The 21,244-nt window shown below is 54.6% G+C and overlaps 1 protein-coding gene across 2 annotated transcripts in view; it reads left to right on the top strand.

The window, feature by feature from the left end:
* The first annotated feature begins 1,247 nt into the window (after positions 1-1,247).
* LIMK1 (LIM domain kinase 1) overlaps positions 1,248-21,244 on the top strand; it is a 33,671-nt gene continuing 13,674 nt past the window's right edge. Inside the window, exons 1-5 of one of the 2 annotated variants that reach the window (XM_064375653.1) lie at positions 1,248-1,326; positions 3,085-3,181; positions 13,549-13,687; positions 13,998-14,107; positions 16,829-17,014. In XM_064375653.1, the coding sequence (XP_064231723.1) occupies positions 1,272-1,326; positions 3,085-3,181; positions 13,549-13,687; positions 13,998-14,107; positions 16,829-17,014 (587 nt within the window). In that variant the 5' untranslated portion in view covers positions 1,248-1,271. Of the gene's footprint in view, positions 1,327-3,084; positions 3,182-9,939; positions 10,047-13,548; positions 13,688-13,997; positions 14,108-16,828; positions 17,015-21,244 lie in introns of those variants that run through there. The other variant, XM_064375654.1, reaches the window with a different exon arrangement.

Below are 21,244 nucleotides of genomic sequence, written 5' to 3'. Positions count from 1 at the left end.
AATCATCGAAAGCTGAGGACCCCTCTTGCACAGCTCCCCTCAGGCAGGCCTCTCCTCCAGGGACCCCCTCTAAGCCCCCTCACCCCAGGGACCCCTTCCAAGCCCCCTCACCCTGAGCTGGTAACTGCTGCCACCCCTGCAACTGTACCAGTCCTTACTGATCTCCTCAACCCACCACCACCCTCTCCAGTGCACTGTAAACATCTCCTTTATCAAACGCTCCCCAGTTAGCCCCTGTAAATGGCCCTTTCTGTTTCCAGCCAGGGACCTGCCTGATATAAGCCTTACAGGCAAGTTACAAGCCTCTCATTCTGCTCCCTTTCCTTCTCCTCCCTTTCCCTCCCCATCTTTTTGACACGGTCTCACTCTGTCACCCAGGGTGGAGTACAGTGGGGCAATCATAGCTCGCTGCAGTCTCGACCTCCTGGGCTCAAGCGTCCTCCCATCTCTCAGCCTCCCAAGTAGCTGGAACTACAGGCAGGAGTCACATCTGAATAATCAAAAAAAAAAAAAAAAAAAAAAAAGAACTAGAAGAGACAGGGTTTCACTTAGTTGCCTCAGATGATCTCCAATTCCTGGCCACAACTGGTCCTCCCACTTTAGCCACCCAAAGTGATGGGATTATAGGTGTAAGCCACTGTGTTCAGCCTTCTTTATAATAAAAAATTAAAAATTCCGGCCGGGCGCAGTGGCTCACACCTGTAATCCCAGCACTTTGGGAAGCCGAGAAGAGTGGACCACCTGAGGTGAGTTTGGGATCAGCCTGGCCAACATGGTGAGACCCCGACTCTACTAAAAATACAAAAATCAACTGGGCACAGCGGCAGGCGTCTGTAATCCCAGCTATCAGGAGGATGAGGCGGGAGCATCGCTTGAACCTGGGAGGCAGAGGCTTCAGTAAGCTGAGATCACGCCACTGCACTCCAGCCTCGGCAACAGAGCGTGGCCTCTAGGGGCGTGGCCTCATGCGTGTGGGCGGGGTCTCGGTCGGGGGCGGGGCCGCGCAGGGTTTTTTTCCCGCCGCCGGCCACCCGCACCCCGCCCCCGTGCCGCAGCTCGCAGGCTCCGCCTCGGTCCGCCCCTCCGCTCGCTCCCCAGCCGCCGCGGCGCCGAGCCGGTGTCCCCGCCGGTGTCCGAGAGGTGCCCCCGGCCCGGCCCGGCCCGGCCCGCGCCCTCCGCCCCCGCCTCCCCGGGCCGGCGGCGGTGGGCGAGCTCGCGGGCCCGGCCGCCCCCAGCCCCAGCCCCGCCGGGCCCCGCCCCCCGCCGAGTGCATGAGGTTGACGCTACTTTGTTGCACCTGGAGGGAAGAACGTATGGGAGAGGAAGGTGCGCGGGCCGCGGGGTGGGGGGCAAGGGCCTTGGGGGGGCAGCCCAGGGCACGGGGGTGGGCCAGGTCTGCCGGGAGGCCGCGCCCCTGCCTCCTCTGGGATGAGCTCGTCCTTCCGAAGCCCGCAGGCCCCTCCCTGTCCCCCTCCCGCCCGGGATCCCCCGCCCGGGCCCCCGGCGAGCTGTCCTCCCGCGGGGCTGGGGGCCCTGGACCCCTTTCCTCCCCCCACTCCCGCCCGCGAAGGACTCCCAGGCTCTGCCCGCCCGGCGCCGGCCTCCATCCGCGTGCTGTGTCCACCACCCGGGCCTCGCCCTGGAGCCACCCTTTATCCAGTCTGGGAAGAAAGAGCGGCCGCCGGGAAAGCCGCAGCCCCGGGTCCCGGTGGCCGCCCGGCGCCTGCCCGGCTCTGTGACCTTGAGCCAGGCGCTGACTCCCTGGACCTCAGTTTCCTCTTCTGCACATTTGGAGACCCGGTAGTTGCCCCCCGGTGCCGGTGGTTGGAGGCCAGATGGGTAGAGCGGAGATGGGCTCCAGGAAGCCGGAGGCCGTGTGCTGCGGAGCCCTCATCCACTCTCCCTCTCCGTGCCCCAAACCCGGTGCCTGCCTCAAGTCTTGGCTGGGAGCATGACTCATCCTAACCCCCTCTTTAGCCCCTTCTCCCTCACTGGGGTCCAAGGCGCAGTACTGCACTGCCGTTAGGGTTCCAGGACCCCCCCCCGCCCAAGACTCCCCCAGCCCAGGACAGGGTCTGGGGTCTCCTCCCCGGATCTCCTTCGCTGACCTATCACATAGACCCACGTGGCCCCAAGGCAGGGCCTGACTCTGCCAACCCTGCCCGCACCTGCCACCAACCCTTGCCAGGCCCCTGAAAACCTGATTGGGGGTAGGGACCCTCCTTCATATAGCCCCTACCTACCTGAGCTCCCTGCCTCTTCACGGAGCGCCAGGCCATTGTGGCCTTGGGACCTAACTATGTGACTGGGCAAGCCATGCCATCTTGGGCTCAGTCTCCCCGTCTGTACAGTGGGGAGGGACAGGCCTGGGGCATTTTCCAGGGTCCACCAGCTCCAAAGGTGCCAGGCCCCAGGGATGACTAAGCATGCCTGTGGCTGCCTAGAGGAGGTGCCAGGCCTCCCTGGGACAGGTGTCTGGGAGTACCTGGCTCTGCAGCCCCTGCCCCTCGCCAAGCCATGGCATTCATTGCCAAGGATCCGTTAGGGCCGGCACTTTCAGGCTTCTGCCCTTGACCTCGCAGGTGGCTTCAGCCCAGGATGCACCAATCCAGCCTTGTCCAGTCCCTGCCTTTGAAGGGCCCTCTTAGTACTTCTTCCTGAGCAGGCAGGGGAGGAAAGGAGGCTGTGATAAGAATGTCATCCGCTGCCTTGTTTGTAAGGCCACTGCTTCCTTTCTCCCCACTTACCTTGACAGACCCAATGCTATAGCGGGATGGTGGACCTGATCCTCCTCCTTGGTTGATACCTAGGGAAATAGGGCCAGAGACGCTTGGTAACCTAGTCAATATCTCAGTAGCAAAACAGAGCCAGAGTCGCTTGGTAGCCTAGTCAGTATCTCAGCAAGACTCAGGCCAGCGTTCTTTCTTCTCCCGTTTGGCACAGTGGCTGCCCCGCCTGGGTGCTGCATGTGTGCATGTGCGAGGATTCCTGCAGGTGTAGGTACACGGGTGGGCAGGGCAGGCTGGGCTTGCGCCAGATCACACCTCCTGAGAACGCTTCCCAACTCCCTTTCCACCCCTGCAGGAAGCGAGCTGCCCATGTGTGCAAGCTGCGGCCAGAGGATCTGTGACGGCCAGTACCTCCAGGCCCTGAATGCGGATTGGCACGCAGACTGCTTCAGGTAGGTGGGTGCCCAGCCCTAAGCAAGGCTTGCCATGGAGGGCAGGCTGGTCAAGGATGGGGGAAGGCTGGCATATGTCTGACAGTGCTGTCGGCCATTGTGATTCCGTGGCCTCAGTTTACCATTTATGAAATGAGGTGTTTTGACTAGAAGATCCCTACAGGCCTTCCTGTTGTTATTTATTTATTCTTTTTTTTTTTTTCTTTTTGAGATGGAGTCTCGCCCTGTCACTCAGGCTGTAGTATTGTGGCGCAATCTTGTCTCACTGCAACCTCCGCCTCCCAGGCTCAAGCGATTCTCCTGTGTCAGCCTCCAGAGTAGCTGGGATTACAGGCACCTGCCACTACACCCGGCTAATTTTTGTGGTTTTAGTAGAGAAGGGGTTTTGCCACGTTGGCCAGGCTGGTCTCAAACTTCTGACCTTAAGTGATCCTCCCACCTCAGCCTCCCAAAGTGCTGGGATTACAGGCGTAAGCCACCGCTCCTGGCCTCATTTAATTTTATTTAATTTTTTATTTTTTCAAAATGGTCTGGCTCTGTTGCCCAGACTGGAGTGTAGCGGCACCATCTTGGCTCATTGCAGCCTCTGCCTCCCGGGCTCAATCGATCCTCCCACTTCAGCCTCCCCAGTAGCTGGGATTGCAGGTAACGCACCACAGTGCTCAGCTAATTTTTTAAATTTTTTGTAAAGACAGGCTCTCACTATTGAGACCCAGACTGGTCTTGAACTCCTAGTCTCAAGCAACCCTCCTGCCTTGGCCTCCCAAAGTGCTGGGATTACAGGCGTGAGCTACTGCCCTGGCCTCTGTTGTCATTTTAGATCTCTAAGATCTAAATCTTAGAGAGGATGAGAGAGACCTGCAATTCAGCCCCCTGCTGACCCAGACAGGCGGAATAGTTGGAAGGAATGTCCCCCCTGCCTTCTGGGTGCTCATGCTCTTGCCGGGAGGGAAAACCAGCCAGCCCTTGAGGGAAAGCGAGCCACACTCATTGTCTTCCAGGCTGCTTGCAAGTGTGCATAACCTAGTCACAGCAGCCCCAGCCTCCAGACATACACCCACATGGAGGAAGAAAATGGGGTCAGGGTCAATAGCAGAGGACAGAGCGCATGGGGACCTGCAGGTGGCTCAGTTGCCCCGCAGGACCATCCTGAGAAACCAGGGGCAGGGGCCTACTGCCTTGGAATTGGCTATGGGGTCTGAAAGGATGTGAGATTTCCTGGGTAGAAGAGTGGGGTGGGCGCAGTGGCTCACACCTATAATCCCAGCACTTTGGGAGGCTGAAGCAGACAGGTCACTTGAATTCAGGAGTTCAAGACCAGCCTGGGCAACATGGCAAAACCCCGTCTCTGCCAAAAATACAAAAAATTAGCCAGGCGTGGTGGCAGGTGCCCGTAGTCCCAGTTACTCGGGAGGCTGAGATGACAGGATTACTTGAGCCCGGGAGGTAGAGGCTGCAGTGAGCTATGATCATGCCACTGTCCTCTAGCCTGGGCAACAGAGTGAGGCCCTGTCTCAATTTTTAAAAAAGAAAGAAAAGCAAGTGGAGTGGGAAGGAACCCTAGCCACAGCCACCAAACAGCAAGGCTCAGGGAAGAAAACTCATGCCTATAATGGGATGCCCAGCAGGGGCCGAGACATCTACCACCAGGAGTTTATTTTAGGCTTCTGCCTTGGTTTGTTTTTTGCTTTTTGGGTTTTTTTTTTTTTTTTTTTGAGACAGAGTCTTGCTGTATCGCCCAGGCTGGAGTGCAGTGGTGCGATCTCGGTTCACTGCAACCTCCGCCTCCTGAGTTCAAGCGATTCTCCTGCCTCAGCCTCCCGAGTAGCTGGGATTACAGGCACACACCACCACACCCGGCTAATTTTGTATTTTTAGTAGAGATAGGGTTTTGCTATGTTGGCCAGGCTGGTCTCAAACTCCTGACTTCAGGTGATCTGCCCGCCTTGGCCTCCCAAAGTGCTGGGACTACAGGTGTGAGCCACTGCGCCTGGCCTTGGTTTGTTTTTTTTTTTTTTGGTGTTTTTCTTTTCTTTTTTTTTTAGAGACAGGGTCTTGCTCTGTCACCCAGGCTGGAGTGCAGTGGCCTGATCATAGCCCACTACAGCCTCCAAGTCCAACTCCCGAGTTTAAGTGATCCTCCAGACTTGGCCTCCCAAAGTACTGGGATTATAGGCATGAGCCACCGTGCCCAGCCTATTTTTTCTTTTTTAGGAATAATGTCTAACGTCTAACATTCAGTGAGGGACAACCCCTGTTCTAAGCACTTTGCATAGTTAGATATTAGTTTCGTCTTTGTTTTGCCAGAAAGAAAACTGGGACACAGAGAGGTTAATTCTCTCTCTCTCTCTTTTTTTTGTTTTTTCTTGAGACAAGGTTTCACCATGTTGCCCAGGCTGGTCTTGAACTCCTAACCTCAGGTGATCTGCCTGCCTCGGCCTTCCAAAGTGCTGAGATTACAGGCGTGAGCCACCATGCCCGGCCTTCTTTTTTTTTTTTTTAATATGGGAATCATCAAACCACAACAGAGAGAGGTTAATTCTCTTGATGAAAGTCACACAACCAGTGAGTGAAGTGAACACACTCAGTGGCATGGCTGAAAGGAGACAGACAGGATGCTGTGGGTTCTGTATCAGGTGCTCAGAAGGAGGCCTTTGGGAGGCAAGCAGGGTCTCACCAGGCAGAGAAAACCATCTGCACAGAGGCGGGACGGTGCGGACTGCCGAGGGAACAGGAACAGTTCACTTGTTAAGTCGAGGAATCCAACAAAAAACAAAGTTGAGACTGATTCACGAAAGGCCTTGAATACCAAGATAAGGAGCTTCAGAAGTCAGGACGGGTGTGGTGGCTTGCGCCTGTAATCCCAGCATTTCGGGAGGCTAAGGCGGGTGATCATGAGGTCAGGCGTTCAAGACCAGCCTGACCAACATAGTAAAACCCCGTCTCTACTAAAAATTTTTTAAAAAAAATTAGCCGGTCGTGGTGGTGCACACCTGTAATCACAGCTACTCAGGAGGCTGAGGCAGGAGAATCACTTGAACCTGGGAGGCGGAGGTTGCAGTGAGCCAAGATTGCGCCGCTGTACTCCAGCCTGGGCAACAGTGAGACTCCGTCTCAAAAAAAAGTCAGGATGCGCACGGTGGCTCACGCCTATAATCCTAATACTTTGGGAGGCTGAGGCATTCGGATCACTTGAGGAGTTCAAAACCAGCCTGGCCAACATGGTAAACCCCCATCTCTACTAAGAATTCAAAAATTAGCTGGGTGGCAGGTGCCTGTAATCCCAGCTACTCAGGAGGCTGAGGGAGGAGAATCACTTGAACCCGGGAGGCAGAGGCTGTAGTGAGCCAAGATCATGTCACTGTACTCCAGCCTGGGCAATAGAGTAAGACTCCATCTCAAAAAAAAAAAAAAGAAGGGAGCTGGCAGAAAGCTGGGGAGGGGCTGGGGTGACATGTTATTGAGGAATGCCGTCCCAGTGGGCTGGTGGTAGTAACCAGGCAGGGAAGGGACTGTCCCAATAGCTCAGCGGTCTGAGCTCATAAGGCCTGACCTGGGACAGTGACTGAGAATGCAGAGAATTTCAGGCAGAAGGGATAGTTTTTGGTGAGTATTTGTCATTTTGGCTACCATGCATTGAGCATCTTCATGCTAATTAGTTAAATCTTCATCATAACTCTATGAGGGACCAGTTTGCGTGGGAGAAACAGACTCTGTGCAGTCAAGTACCTCGCTGAAGTTTGTAACATCTAGAGCTGGGACTCAGACTTCTCACTCCACGTGGCCACAGAGTAGAAAAGGCAGGGGCTAATGGTGGCGCACACCTGTGATCCCAGCACTTTGGGAGGCCAAGGTGGGTGGATCACCTGAGGTCGGGAGTTTGAGACCAGCCTGGTCAACATGGAGAAACCCCGTCTCTACTAAAAATACAAAAATTAGCCAGGCATGGTGACAGGCTCCTGTAGTCCCAGCTACGCGGGAGGCTGAGGCAAAAGAATCACTTGAGCCTGTGGGGTGGAGGTTGCAGTGAGCTGGGATCGCGCCATTGCACTCCAGCCTGGGTAACGAGCGAAACTCCGTCTCAAAAAAAAAAAAAAAAAAGTCTCTCTACGAGGGAAGATCCACCAGAAGCAGGACCCAGGGCTTCCAACACATGGCTTGTGGGGAGTCCCAACAGTCCCCAGAGTTGGCAGGGCTAACAGTGTCCTCCCTGCATGACAGTGAGCAAAGCAGCTCAGAGGGGGTCACTGCTCACCTGGCCGTGTGGCTGACCACAGCCAGGCTGGCTCTCGGTGGGGTGTCCAAGGTGCTAGACTCTGCCTAGCCTCCCTCAGGCCCTGGGCTCTGAGGCGTTGGGCCCAGCCCAGACCTCACTTGATGCACTGAGACCTTTGTTCAGGGCCCCCACCCCTCTGAAGGTGTTCAGGCAGGAGCGGTGTGACAAGGCTGTGAGGGGTCTGCAGCCTCCAGCCCCACTGGGGAGATAGCCAGTGATTGCCAACCCACCCCGCCCCCCGCCTTCCTGGCCCCTCTGCATGCCCCTCCCGGTAGAACTTCCTAGGGTCCCTGAGTCAGTCACTTGCTAATAATTGTGGCACACCCACTCTGCATTAAGCCCCTCTCACGACAACCCAGGCAGGGAGTGCTATCTATTAAAGCAATTTCAAGGCCGGGCATGGTAACTCATGCCTGTAATCCCAGCACGTCAGGAGGCTGAGGTGGGAGGATTGCTTGAGGCCAGCAGTTCAAGGCCAGCCTAGGCAACATAGTAGACTCCATCTCTACAAACAAATTTAAAAATCAGCCTGGAATGGTGGTACGTACCTGTAGTCCCAGCTACTCAGGAGGCTGAGATGGGAGGATCACTTGAACTCAGGACTCCCAGGCCACAGTGAGCTGTGATCACGCCACTGCACTTGGCTTGGGCAGCAGAGACACTGTCTCAGATTCTTAAAAAGCGATTTTACAAATGAGGTGCAGAGTTCAGTCACTTGCTAAGAGTCTCACAGCGAGTGAGGAGTAGAATCAGGACTTGGGCAGCCTGGCTTCAGAGCCCACAGTGTGACCACAGCTTAGTCCCACCGCTCCCAGACCGGCGGGGTCCCTTCCTTCTAGTGGGCAAGACACTCGGTGAACAAATGCTTGTCAGGTGCGGGGGGACAGCATTCTGAGGAGGTGATGTTTAAGGGGACAGAATTGAAGGGAGCAGTGTGTAGACGATGTTTTGGGGGTGGGGTGCATGTACAAAGACCCTGGGGAGTGTGCTTGGCTCAACTGAGGACCACGAGGAGACTAGTGTGTGGGAGTGCAGTCACTGGCCGGGGTGGTGGAGTCTTCTGGGCTCTGTGGAAGGTGGCTGTGCAGCTTTTTTTTTTTTGAGACAGAGTTTCACTCTTATTGCCCAGGCTGGAGTGCAGTGGCACAATCTCAGCTCACTGAAACCTCCACCTTCCAGGTTCAAGCGATTCTCCTGCCTCAGCCTCCCAAGTAGGTGGGCTTACAGGTGCCCACCACCATGCCCAGCTAATTTTTGTATTTTTTTTTTTTTTTTGAAACAGAGTTTTGCTCTTGTTACCCAGGCTGGAGTGCAATGGCGCTATCGCGGCTCACTGCAACCTCCGCCTCCTGGGTTCAGGCAATTCTCCTGCCTCAGCCTCCCTAGTAGCTGAGATTACAGGCATGCGCCACCATGCCCAGCTAATTTTTTGTATTTTTAGTAGAGACGGGGTTTCACTACTTTGACCAGGATGGTCTTGAACCCCTGGCCTGAAGTGATCTGCCCACCTCGGCCTCCCAAAGTGCTGGGATTACAGGCATGAGCCTCCACACCCGGCCAGCTGTGTGTCTTTGAATGTCATAACCTGAGCATCTGAGAGCTGCTGCTGTCCCCTGGCCCCTGCTCTTAAGAAAGTCCCACACTGATAGGACAGACAGGGTCATGAGTGCTGTGATGGGGGCCTGTGGGCTGCCGGAGCGCTCAGGTGGGACCCAATGCAGCCCCTCTGTGTGGAGTGGGACAATTGCTGCAGGCACGCGGGGCCTCTGGTATTAGCCTGGGGGTTGTCACTCTGGGGCCTGCCCCTTTCTCTGTTCTGACCTCCCACCCCCTTGCAGGCCCCACCTCCCGGAAGGTTAGGACCAGCCTTGGACTGGTCCAGGATTCCCGTTGGCTCAGATACTGCCTCTGCGAGGTCCTCTCCCAGAAGCCTCCAGTGCACAATCCGCGGGGCTGCTGCAGCCCCGGTAGCATCTCCCCAGCAGCTAGGTGGGCTGGCCCTAGGCGAGGAGGGCTGAGCTTGCTGCTGGCCTGAGGGGTTGGAGCCAGGGCCAGGATGCAGCCTCCCTTTCTTCCCGGGACCTTTTACATGAGGACAGACTGTCCATAGGAAGTCAACCTCTGTTCCCTTGGGGGCAGCAGTGGAAGAGGCAGCTGCTTTTGAGCTTTTCTCTGTCCCCAGAGAAGCCTGAGGTCTTCCTTGCTGTTGCCAGGGCCAACAAGGCTGAGGAGCCTACAGCGTATGTTCAGGGCCAGGGACGGGCCAGAGCCTCCCTGTGTGGGAGCCGAGCCTAGATGGCTCCCTCCCCACCCGCAGCAAAGCCCAGGCAAAGGGAGCTTTGGCCACTTCCTGTTGCAGGCTCAGACCGAGTCCCCTGGCACCCACGCGGCTGCACCCTCCTCCTGTGTGCTGCAGCCACGCTGGCCCCACCCCCTGCAGCCTCCAATCCTGAGCCCCTGAAGGAGGATGGGGAAGCGGCTGGTCTGGCCACCCCTGCCCTCCCTTAGACCTCCAGAGCCCCCTGTGTAGCCACAGAGGATGCTGTTGGCTTCAGCCCCGAGAAGATGCCGCTTCCTCCGGAGAGCTAAGTAAGTGGGAAGCCCCCTCTCCATCTGTCCTGAGCCCCAGGCAGAGCTCCTGGTGTAAGGCCTGGGGCTGGAGGCCGACCTACCTAGGTCCAGGCTCTGGGGCAGAACTGAAACTCCTTGGTCACTGTCGCTGCTGTCGGGGGAGCAGGCCCCTGCTGAAGCTGTGAGCCCTTTCTGGACAGTCTCCCCATGAGGCTGGTCCTCCACCTGCTCTTTCTTCACACCTGGTGGCCAGGGATGTGGCCCTGGGTAGAGCAATGATTCCACTCCTGTTGTTATGGAAGCCACGGCTGTCTCCCAGCCCAGCCAGCCACTTGAGCCACAGCACGCCCCTTTCATGCCCTCCCGGTGCCACCTCCTCCTCTTGCCCTAGCCTGGTTTTGTCCTACCCTGCTCTCAGGGAGGGGTACCCGGTAATGGGGCCAGGGCACAGCTCTCCCCTCAGGGAGTTCCTCTCTGGCTGGCCCCAGGGCAGCTCTGCACAGCCTCCGTACATGGCACGCCTCCCTCGACATCTTCTTGGGGACAGTCAGGCACTCTATGGAGCACCCAAGAGAGCCAGGCCCATCCCACCCCACCTGCCGCCTCTAGCTCCTGGCAGAATGCAGACCTGAGGGAAGAGGGACGGGGCAGGATCAGGGACTCCGCGTGCTCTCCATTCACAAAGGCTCCCTGAGTCCCTGAACCCCAGCCCCTGAGCCACCAAATCAGCCTGGGCCTGTCCTGGGCACCCTGTCTGCGATGGAGGCAGAGATGGGGGCCTCGGGGCAGCTCTGAGGATGCTGAGTGCACAGTGCAGGCCTGGCCTGCAGGAATCTCTTATGTTCGCTCCTGGGATAAGCTTTGTGGGTGCCCAGCCTGGGGCTGCAGGGAGCTGGCAGGGCAATGGCAGACAGTGATGGGCAGACCTAGTGTCTGATGGAACAGGCTTCAAGGAAGTGGTGACCGGAGGGAAGCAGAGTGCACTCAGGTCCCAGGGTGAGTCATCAGCGCTGGGTCTTTCACAGCTGGTGAAAGCGAGCAACAGTACTAAAGGTGTGTGAGTCTCTGCGTGAGTGAGTCAATGGACCAGTAGGAGTTTCCAGGCTGCGGAAGAGCGTTCCCTCCCCGGGATGGGGACACTTGGTTACAGCGGTTCCTAATCCCCCACCCACCCACTGCCTACCACAGAGGCACTCGGTGGGGCCCTGCTTCCTGCAGGTGGGAGTGAGGGACACTCCTCTGATGTGGCATCCCTGTGACCGAGGTCATGTGTGATTGATTGGTGTAAGGGCAGGAAGCAAGTCATTGGTCTGTAGTGGGCGTGGGGGCTTCCGAGAGGGCAGGACCCAAGTCAGCCTGGCCTCCTCTGATAGGTTAGAGCCCCAGGACAGGAGGCGCCCTAGAGACCTCCCCCACCCCTCCCTCCTCCACCCCGCCTGAACTGCCCGCCCCCAGCTCCAGTGGGGGCAGTGACCCTGATGTCATGTCTCCTGCTGCCCCTGCGACCACCTCCTGTGGTCCAACCTCCGTATTCCCCACCCCCACAGAGGAATGCACGAGGCCTCCCTTCCTGGATGCACCCCCACCCACCCTCGTCCAGACCCTGGCATTTTCTGCTCCCTCTCTACTCCCAGCCCCTCCCCCAGGCTCCCAGACAAAGGGGAACTGGCTGGATCCTCTTAAAGGGACAGTGCCCCACTGGCTTATGCCTAACTCCCCTTCCCAACCCCTGTTTCCTAGTTACAGGGAAATCGCTTAGCAGACGGTCTGTGAGTGATACTCATGCAGGCCCCAGGTGGTGGAGGGTTTCCTGGGTAGGAAAGAGCAGGGCCTGGATGAGACAGCCCCTCAGGGTCCCTCATCTCATCCAGCTCCCAGTCCTCCAACCCGCCTCTCTCCTAGATTATGGCCCTAGATAGAGCCTGGGTTCTTCTGTCCCTGTGTGACCCATAGCACCCAAATGGTGGCAGAGCTGGACGGACCCCCTAGCCTGTTCTCTGTGTGGGTCTGTACCCAGACCGAGACATGCCCGCATACAGCAGGACCCAGCCCGGGCACATGTGTGCCTGTGGGTTCACTGGGGCACCCACGTTTTGTTTATTTTTTTTTATTTTTGGGTTTTTTCGTTTTGTTTTGTTTTTGAGACAGAGTCTCACTCTGTCACTAGGCTGGAGTGCAGTGGCGCAATCTCAGCTCACTGCAATCTCTGCCTCCCAGGTTCAAGCAATTCTCCTGCCTCAGCCTCCCGAGTAGCTGGGACTACAGGTGCGTGCCACCATGCCCGGCTAATTTTTATTTTTTGTTTTTCTTTTTTTAGTAGGGATGGGGTTTCACCATATTGGCCAGGATGGTCTCGATCTCTTGACTTCTTGATTGCCTGCCTTGGCCTCCCAAAGTGCTAGGATTACAGTCATGAGCCACCGAGCCTGGTCTGTTTATTTTATTTTTTAGAGAGAGGGTCTTGCTGCGTCACCCAGGCTGGAGTGCAGTGACATAATCGCAGCACACTGCAGCCTTGGACTCCTGGGCTCAAGCAATCCTCCCTCCCCAGCCTCCCTAGTAGCTGAGAGTCCTGTCTAATTTTTTAATAATTTTTTTGTATTTTTTTAGTAGAGATGGGGTTTCACCATGTTAGCCAGGCTGGTCTCAATCTCCTGACTTCGTGATCCACCCACCTGAGCCTCCCAAAGTGCTGGGATTACAGGCGTGAGCCACTGAGCTAGCCAGTAATTTTTTTTTTTTAGAGATAGGGTTCTTACTGTATTGCCCAAGCTGATCTCAAACCTCTGGTCTCAAGTGATCCTCCCACCTCAGCCTCCGCAAGAGCTGAGGTCACAGGCATGAGCCACCACACCCAGCCCAGACCCACATTTCTATATTCATTCATCCTGGCTGGGCGGGGCTGCTGGTCCCCACCCCCCAGGATGCTTGGCTGGGAAAAAGCTGGGAATGTAGGTCTAACCCCCAGCTGGTGTTGTGGCAGCTAGCGCCTGGGATTTCTCCCCATCTCCCCTTCAAGGCCCTACCAGCCAGGCGTCCCTAGAGCCCCTAGTGAGGAAAGAGGGGAGCCCTGGCTTTGACCCTGCACACCTGGGGATTCTCCTGCATTCTGCTTTTTTTTGTTGTTGTTTTTTTGAGAGAGTCTCACTCTGTTGTCCAGGCTGAAGTGCAGTGGCACAATTTCGGCTCACTGCAACCTCCACTTCCCCAGTTCAAGCGATTCTGCCTCAACCTCCTGAATAGCTGGGATTACAGATGCTTGCCACCACGCCTGGCTAATTTTTGTATTTTTAGTAGAGACAGGGTTTCTCCATGTTGGCCAGGCTGGTCTTGAACTCCTGACCTCAAGTGATCTGCCCGCCTCCCCCTCCCGAAGTGCTGGGATGACAGGCGTGAGCCACCACACCAGTCCCGGCCACCATTTTCTAATTCTTAGAAAGGTGCCTGTAGGCAAGGCCAGGGCCCAGGTGTGATGGAGGAGGGTGGGAGTGGACATCCTCAGCCCAGCCCCTCTCCCCAGGTGTTGTGACTGCAGTGCCTCCCTGTCGCACCAGTACTATGAGAAGGATGGACAGCTCTTCTGCAAGAAGGACTACTGGGCCCGCTATGGCGAGTCCTGCCATGGGTGCTCTGAGCAAATCACCAAGGGACTGGTTATGGTGAGCGCCCCCCACCTTGCACACTCACCTGGGTGAGGGCGTCCAAGCAGACCCCATGCTCCAGGTCTCTCTCCCATCATCGTCTCTCCTGGTATCTTTTTTGCTGGTCCTTGGAGTGTCCCCTGCTTTCTGAGCCTGACTGTCAGTATCCCTCAGGGCCCCCCGCAATCTATAGAGCCAGCTATGTCCAGGAGTTTAGCAGCTGGTCAGCCAGGTCCCCATGGTTTTTTGGGTGATGCCCTTCGGGGAGGAGCTGTGGGGGCTGTAGAGGTTGCTGAGCTGGGCTGTTCCCTCCTCACCCCGACACCAGGTGGCTGGGGAGCTGAAGTACCACCCCGAGTGTTTCATCTGCCTTACGTGTGGGACCTTTATCGGCGACGGGGACACCTACACGCTGGTGGAGCACTCCAAGCTGTACTGGTGAGTGCCTTGGCCCCTCCCCCAGCCTGGGGGGCCCACCTGTGTCACAGGTCTGCAAGGATGCTGACTCTTCCCACACCCGGGCATGGAAGCAAGTGAGAAATGACAGAAGTCAGCGGGAAAGAGCCTCAGATGGCCGGGCACGGTGCTCACGCCTGTCATCGCAGCACTTCGGGAAGCTGAAGCTGGTGGATCCCTTGAGGCCAGGAGTTCAAGACCAGCTTGGCCAACATGGTGAAACCTCATCTCTTAAAAATACAAAAATTGAATTTGAGACCACCCTGGCCAAGATGGTGAAACCCTGTCTTTACTGAAAATACAAAAATTAGCGGTGCATCTGTAATCCCAGTTACTCGGGAGGCTGAGGCAGAAGAATTGCTTGAACCTGGGAGGCTGAGGTTGCAGTGAGCCGAGATGGCACCACTGCACTGTCGCCTGGGCAACAGAGCAAGGCTCCGTCTCAAAAAATATATATATAAAAATTAACCAGGTGCAGTGGCATGGATCTTTAGTCCCCGCTACTCAGGAGGCTGAGGCAGGAGACTCACTTGAACCTGAGAGGTGGAGGTTGCAGTGAGCCAAGATCGCACCACTGCACTCCAGCCTGGCACCTGGAGACACAGTGAGACTCTGTCTCAAAAAAAAAAACAGAGAGAGGAAAGAGGAAAGGAAGGAGAGAAGGAAGGGAGGGAGGGAGAGGAGGGGAGGTGAGGCAAGAGAAAAAGAGAGAGTCCGGGCACGGTGGTTCATGCCTGTAATCCCAGCTCTTTGGGAGGCCAAGGAGGGCGGATCACCTGAGGTCAGGAGTTCGAGACCAACCTGATCAACATGGTGAAACCCCATCTCTACTAAAAATACAAAATTAGCCTGGTGTGGTGGCGCATGTCTGTAATTCCAGCTACTCAGGAGTCTGAGGCAGGAGAATTGCTTGAACCCAGGAGGAGGGGAGGTTGCAGTGAGCCGCTGAGATAGTGCCATTACATTACAGTCTGGGCAACAAGAGCGAGCTCCAACCCAAAAAAAAAAAGAAAAGAGAGAAAGAGAAAGAAGGAAGGAAGGGAGGGAGGGAAATAAAAGGAAAGGAAGAAGGGAGAGAAAGAAACCTCAGACATCAGCTTTCTTACCATGACTGCAGCATGGTGCTGGCACAGACCACCAGAGTTGGGGCAGACACCATGAGTTAAGGATACTATCCCCAGCACAACTGTTCCCTCTTTAGACATCAGCTGCAAGTTCAGGGGTCCCCAACCCACCCACAGTTCTGACTGACTGGCTACAAATGCAGGGACTCCCAAGACCCTGCCAAGTGTGATCATTTGCTCACAGACTCACAGAACTACTCCAGAAAGCCTCCATTTAGGATTCCGGTTTTATTTTAAAGGATATAGCTTAGGTCCAGCCAAATGAAGCATCTCCCCCGCCTCCCCTAGCACATCAGTATGGTCACCAACCAGGAAGCTTCTCTGAGCTTCAACAGCCAGTGTTTGTACTGGGGCTTCATTAAGTCGTCATGACTGATTGAGTCATTGATCAAACTTAGTCTCTAGCCCTCGTCCTTGGAGGTCAGGCTGGCCGAAAGCTGCAGCCCTCTTAAGATCACTTTGAGGGGACCAGCCTCATCTGAGTCATTTCATTAGCATCAACTCAGGAATAGTCTGAGGGGCTCATGAACAAAGATACCCCATTCCAAGGACTTAGAGTCCTCCCAGGTATCAGGACAAAACACAGATTCTTTCTTACACAACACTGATCAAGCTGGATTAGAGGACAGCGTGGCTTGATCCCAGATGGGCCTTTAATGACTTCCTCCTGAACTGAATTTATCCTCAGGCCTTGTCCTGGCCGCCTTACAAGATCACAGCGAGTAGACAGACCTGGAATGACTCAGAGGGATGAGGGCTGGCTGGGCATGCATAGTTCCTGCCCCTAGCTCCATAGGAGGAGTGAAAGAAAAGAAAGCTGGCCGGGCGCGGTGGCTCACACCTGTAATCCCAGCACTTTGGGAGGCCGGGGTGGGCAGATCACCTGAGGTCTGGAGTTTGAGACCAGCCTGGCCAACATGGTGAAACCCCATCTCTAAATATAAGATTAGCCAGGCGTGGTGGCAAGTGCCTATAGTCCCAGCTGCTCAGGAGGCTGAGGCAGGAGAATCGCTTGAACCCAGGAGGCAGAAGTTGAAGTGAGCCTAGATTGCACCACTACTTTTGGGCAATTGCTAGCTTTTTTTTTTTTTCCTTTTGAGACAGTTTCACTGTGTCGCCAGGCTGGAGTGCAGTTGTGTGATCTTAGCTCACTGCAGCCTCCCTGGTTCAAGCAATTCTCCTGCCACAGCCTCCTGAGTAGCCGGGATTATGGGCATGCACCACCATGCCCAGCTGATTTTTGTATTTTTAGTAGAGACGGGGTTTCACCCTGTTGGCCAGGATGGACTTGATCTCCTGACTTCGTGATCCGCCCACTCAGCCTCCCAAAGTGCTGAGATTACAGGCGTGAGCCACCGCGCCTGACCTAGCTTTCTTTTTCTTTTGAAATGGAGTCTCACTCTGTTGCCCAGGCTCGGGTACAGTGGTATGATCAACAGAGCGAGACTCCGTCTCAGGAAAAAAAAAAAAAAAAAAAGGAAGCGGGTGGGGAAAGAGCCTGGAGCTGGGAGCTGCAGGGATGCTGAAATTGCTGACACCCCTGACACTCTCTTCTTCCCACCCCTGACGGCTCTTGCAGCGGGCACTGCTACTACCAGACTGTGCTGACCCCCGACTCCCCTGGCTCCCACCTGCCCCACACTGTCACCCTAGTGTCCATCCCAGCCTCATCTCATGGCAAGCGTGGACTTTCAGTCTCCATCGACCCCCCACACAGCCCGCCGGGCTGCAGCACCGAGCACTCACATACCGTCCGCGTCCAGGGGTAAGTGGCCAGCCTGCTGAGGCTGCACCCAGTGTGGCTGTGGCTGTTGATGTGGTGGCAGACTCTGGCACTGGGGGCCCTGAGAATGAATGGGCGAGTGTTTGGTGCAGATGGGGCGCAGCTCTGACAACCTGGTTTACCAGATTCCTGGCCCAATCATTCCTCTCAATACCATTACAAATGCCAGATAGAATAAAAAGACATTTTCGGCCAGGTGTGGTGGCTCACACCTGTAATCCCAGCACTTTGGGAGGCCGAGGTGGGTGGATCACCTGAGGTCAGGAGTTTGAGACCAGCCTGGGCACGGGTGGATCACCTGAGGTCAGGAGTTCGAGACCAGCCTCGGCAGCATGTTGAAACCCCGTCTCTACTAAAAATACAAAATGAGCCGGGTGTGGTGGTGTGTGCCTGTAGTCCCACCTACTTGGGAGGCTGAGGCAGGAGAATCACTTGAACCCAGGAGGTGGAGGTTGCAGTGAGCCCAGACTGTGCCATTGCACTGCAGCCTGGGCAACAAGAGTGAAACTGTCTCAAAAAAACAAAAAACAAAAAAAACCCACGCACAAAATAAAAAGACATTTTCTTTAGTTAATGTCTGACCAACAAGAAAGAGGAGGAAGCAAGTCAGGAATGAATGAAGGGGCCGGGTGCAATAACTCACACCTGTAATCCCAGCACTTTAAGGCCAGCAGTTCGAGACTAGCCTGGGCAACATGAGCGAGGACCGCCCCCACCAATCTCTACAAAAGAAAAAGAAAATTAACAGAGTATGGTTAAATCACTGAACACATGAAGGCTGGGCATGGCTGCTCACACCTGCAATCGCAGGACTTTGGGAGGCTGAGATGAGAGGATCCCTTGAGGCCAAGAGTTTGAGACCAATCTGGGCAGCATTACAGTTGCAGCTACTTGGGAGGCTGAGGTGAGAGGAACTCTTGAGCCCAGTAAGTCATGAGCTTACTACAGTGAGCTATAATTGGCCACTGCCCTCCATCCTGGGCAATGAAGCAAAACCCCGTCTCAAAATAAAGTGGGGCAGGGCCAGTAAAAATTAGATTACTGCGTGACTCTGAGCATCTTTTTTCTCTTGGGGGTCTGTTTGAGCAATGAGGGAGTTGGATACCTTGGAGCCTTCTAAGATTTCCGCTGAGCCTTTATTGACATCTTGAGAAGTAGCATGCAGTCTTTCCACTTTGGGGCAATTGCTCACTTTCGTTTTTTTTTGAGACAGAGTCTCGCTCCATTGCCCGGGCTGAGATGCAGTGGTGTGATATCAGCTCACTGCAACCTCTACCTCCCAGGTTTAAGCAATTCTTGCACCTCAGCCTCCCAAGTAGCTGGGACTACAGGCGACCCCACGCCTGGCTAATTTTTGTATTTTTAGTAAAGATAGGGTTTCACCGTGTTGCCCAGGCTGGTCTCAAACTCCTAGGCTCAAGTGATCCTCCCTCCTCGCCCTCCCAAAGTGCTCGGATTACAGGTGTGAGCCACCGTGCCTAGCCCAAGTCCTCGATTTCATTTGATGCAGTGAGTGTTCCTTGTACATCCGGCAGGTGCCCGGCCCTGCACAGGCACTGGTGAGGTGTGAAGATGGCCCTGGGGACAGAAAAAGATGCTGGGCTTGAATGTGTGTCTCTATCCCCACCCTGACATCAGCCAAGCCAGCAGCTGCTTTATGTACACAAGTGAGCAGACAGCTGGAGAAAGAGATGAGGGAAGTCCCAGACCAACGGCTCTTACCGGAGGGCCAAGGGAGGTCCCGACAGAGTCAGAGGCTGCCGCTGATCCCTGAAATCCAGGCAGAATTTTAGAAATGAAGACAGTCAGCCAGGTGCGGTGGCTCACACCTGAAATCCCAGCACTTTGGGAGGCCTAGGCAGGCGGATCACAAGGTCAGGAGTTTGAGACCAACCTGGCCAATATGGTGAAACCCAGTCTCTACTAAAAATACAAAAATTAGCTGGGCATGGTGGTACACATCTGTAATCCCAGCTACTCGGGAGGATGAGGCACAAGAATTGCTTGAACCCTGGAGGCAGAGGCTGCAGTGAGCCAAGATCACACCACTGCACTCCAGCCTGGGTGACAGAGTCAGACTCCATCTCAAAAAAAAAAAAAAAAGAAATGAAGACAGTCAGCTGGGTGCAGCAGATCATGCCTCTGATCTCAGCCTCTTCAGACGGCTGAGGGGGAGAATTGCTTCAGCCCAGGAGGTGGAGGCTGCAGTGAGCTATGATGGTGCCACTGTACTCCAGCCTGGGCGACAGAGCGAGACCCTGTCTCTAAAATAAAAATAAGGAAGAGAGTTAATGACGTCTCCTCCCTGTTTGTCTCACTGGGTAAGCATTCTGCCCAGCCAACATCTGGAACATCCCAGTAATTTCTGCAAAGAGCCACACCCTTCCCGGAAGGAACCCAATTTGCCAAAGATTTACTTGTTTGTTTTAAACTGGTTTTAGTTGACCGCTTTTTATTTCGTGTATAGCAGCATTTTAAGAAAGGTCTAATTTATCCTGGCCACCTGCTGCTTTAGCAAACCAAGGGAGAGGATATGAAATTCTAAGGAATATATATATATGTATGATATGTATGTATTATTTATTTTTTTGAGACAGGGTCTTGCTGTGTCATACAGGCTGGAGTACAGTGGCATGATCATAGGTCACTGCAGCCTAAAACTCCTGTGCTCAAGCAGTCCACTCACCTCAGCCTCCTGAGTAAGTGAGACTACAGGCACACACCACCACACCCAGCTAATTTTTAAATTTTCTGTAGAGACTGAGTCTTGCCGTGTTGCCCAGGCTGGTCTCAAACTCCTGGGCTCAAGCAATCCTCCCACATTGGCTTCCCAAAGTGCTAAGATTACAGGAGTAATCATTTGAGGTCAGGAGTTTGAGACCCACCTGGGCAGCATGGTGAAACTCTGTCTCTATTAAAAACACAAAAATTAGGCGTGCGTGATGGTGCACACCTGTAATCTCAGCTACTTGGGAGGCTGAGACAGGAGAATCAGTTCAGGAGGCGGAGGTTGCAGTGAGCCAAGATCTCGCCACTGCACTCTAGCTTGGGTGACAGAGTTAAGAATGCAGACTCTGTGCCTCCCAGCAAAAAAAAAAGGCTGAGGGATTGTTACAGATTAAAAGATACTTGGCCGGGCACGGTGGCTCCCGCCTGTAATCCCAGCACTTTGGGAGGCCGAGGTAGGCAGATCACCTGAGGTCAGGAGTTTGAGACCAGCCTGACCAACATGGAGAAAACCCGACTCTACTAAAAAATAAAATTAGCTGGGTGTGGTGACACATGCCTGTAATCCCAGCTACTCAGGAGGCTGAGGAAGGAGAATCACTTGAACCCGGGAGGCAGAGGTTGCAGTGAGCGAGATCCTGCCATTGCACTCCAGTCTGGGCAACAAGAGCAAAACTCTGTCTCAAAAGAAAAAAAAGATACTGATGAGACATGATGATTAAATGCAATGTGGATCATGGATTGGATGGTGGATCGGGGGAGACTGCTGTAAAGGACAGTTCAGTAGTTCAGTATAGAGACAACTGGCAAAATTTGAATATGGTCTGTGTATTAGGTAATGGTATCAATGTTAAATTTCCTAAATATGATCGTTATACTGTAAGATGCAATTGATAATTATGTAACAGAATGCCTGGCGAGGCACGGTGGCCCGTGCCTGTAGTCCCAGCTATTCGGAGGATCACTTGAGCCCAGGAGGTTGAGGCTGCAGTGAGCTGTGATCGTGCCACTGTACTCCAGCCTGGGTGACAGTGATACTCTGTCTCCAAAAAGGAAAGCCCTTGTTTTGAGAATGTCTAGCATATTTGTGGGGGAGTCAGTGATGCCTGCAGCTTACTCCCAAACAATAAATACCAACATGTGCATATATGTATCTGTACAAATATAAACAAGCCACCTCAGCCTCCCAAAATGCTGGGATTGTAGGCATGAGCCACTGTGCCCGGCCATTTCCTCAGCCTTTCATTGCCCTTCACGGCCTTGACATTTTTGAATCATACAGGCCAGTCATAAAAATAAGATGGCTTTCCATTTGGGTTTTGTTTTTGTTTTTGTTTTTTTTAATCTGGGAGATACTCTGCCATTTTTTTTTTTTGAGACGGAGTTTCGCTCTTGTTACCCAGGATGGAGTGCAATGGTGCGATCTTGGCTCACCGCAACCTCCGCCTCCTGGGTTCAGGCAATTTTCCTGCCTCAGCCTCCTGT

The sequence above is a fragment of the Aotus nancymaae genome, unplaced genomic scaffold (genome assembly GCF_030222135.1).
Source record: "Aotus nancymaae isolate 86718 unplaced genomic scaffold, 86718_ANA_hifiasm-v0.15.2.pri h1tg000012l, whole genome shotgun sequence".
NCBI classification, from domain to species: Eukaryota; Metazoa; Chordata; class Mammalia; order Primates; family Aotidae; genus Aotus; species Aotus nancymaae.
This window is presented reverse-complemented; position numbering and strand designations above follow the sequence as displayed.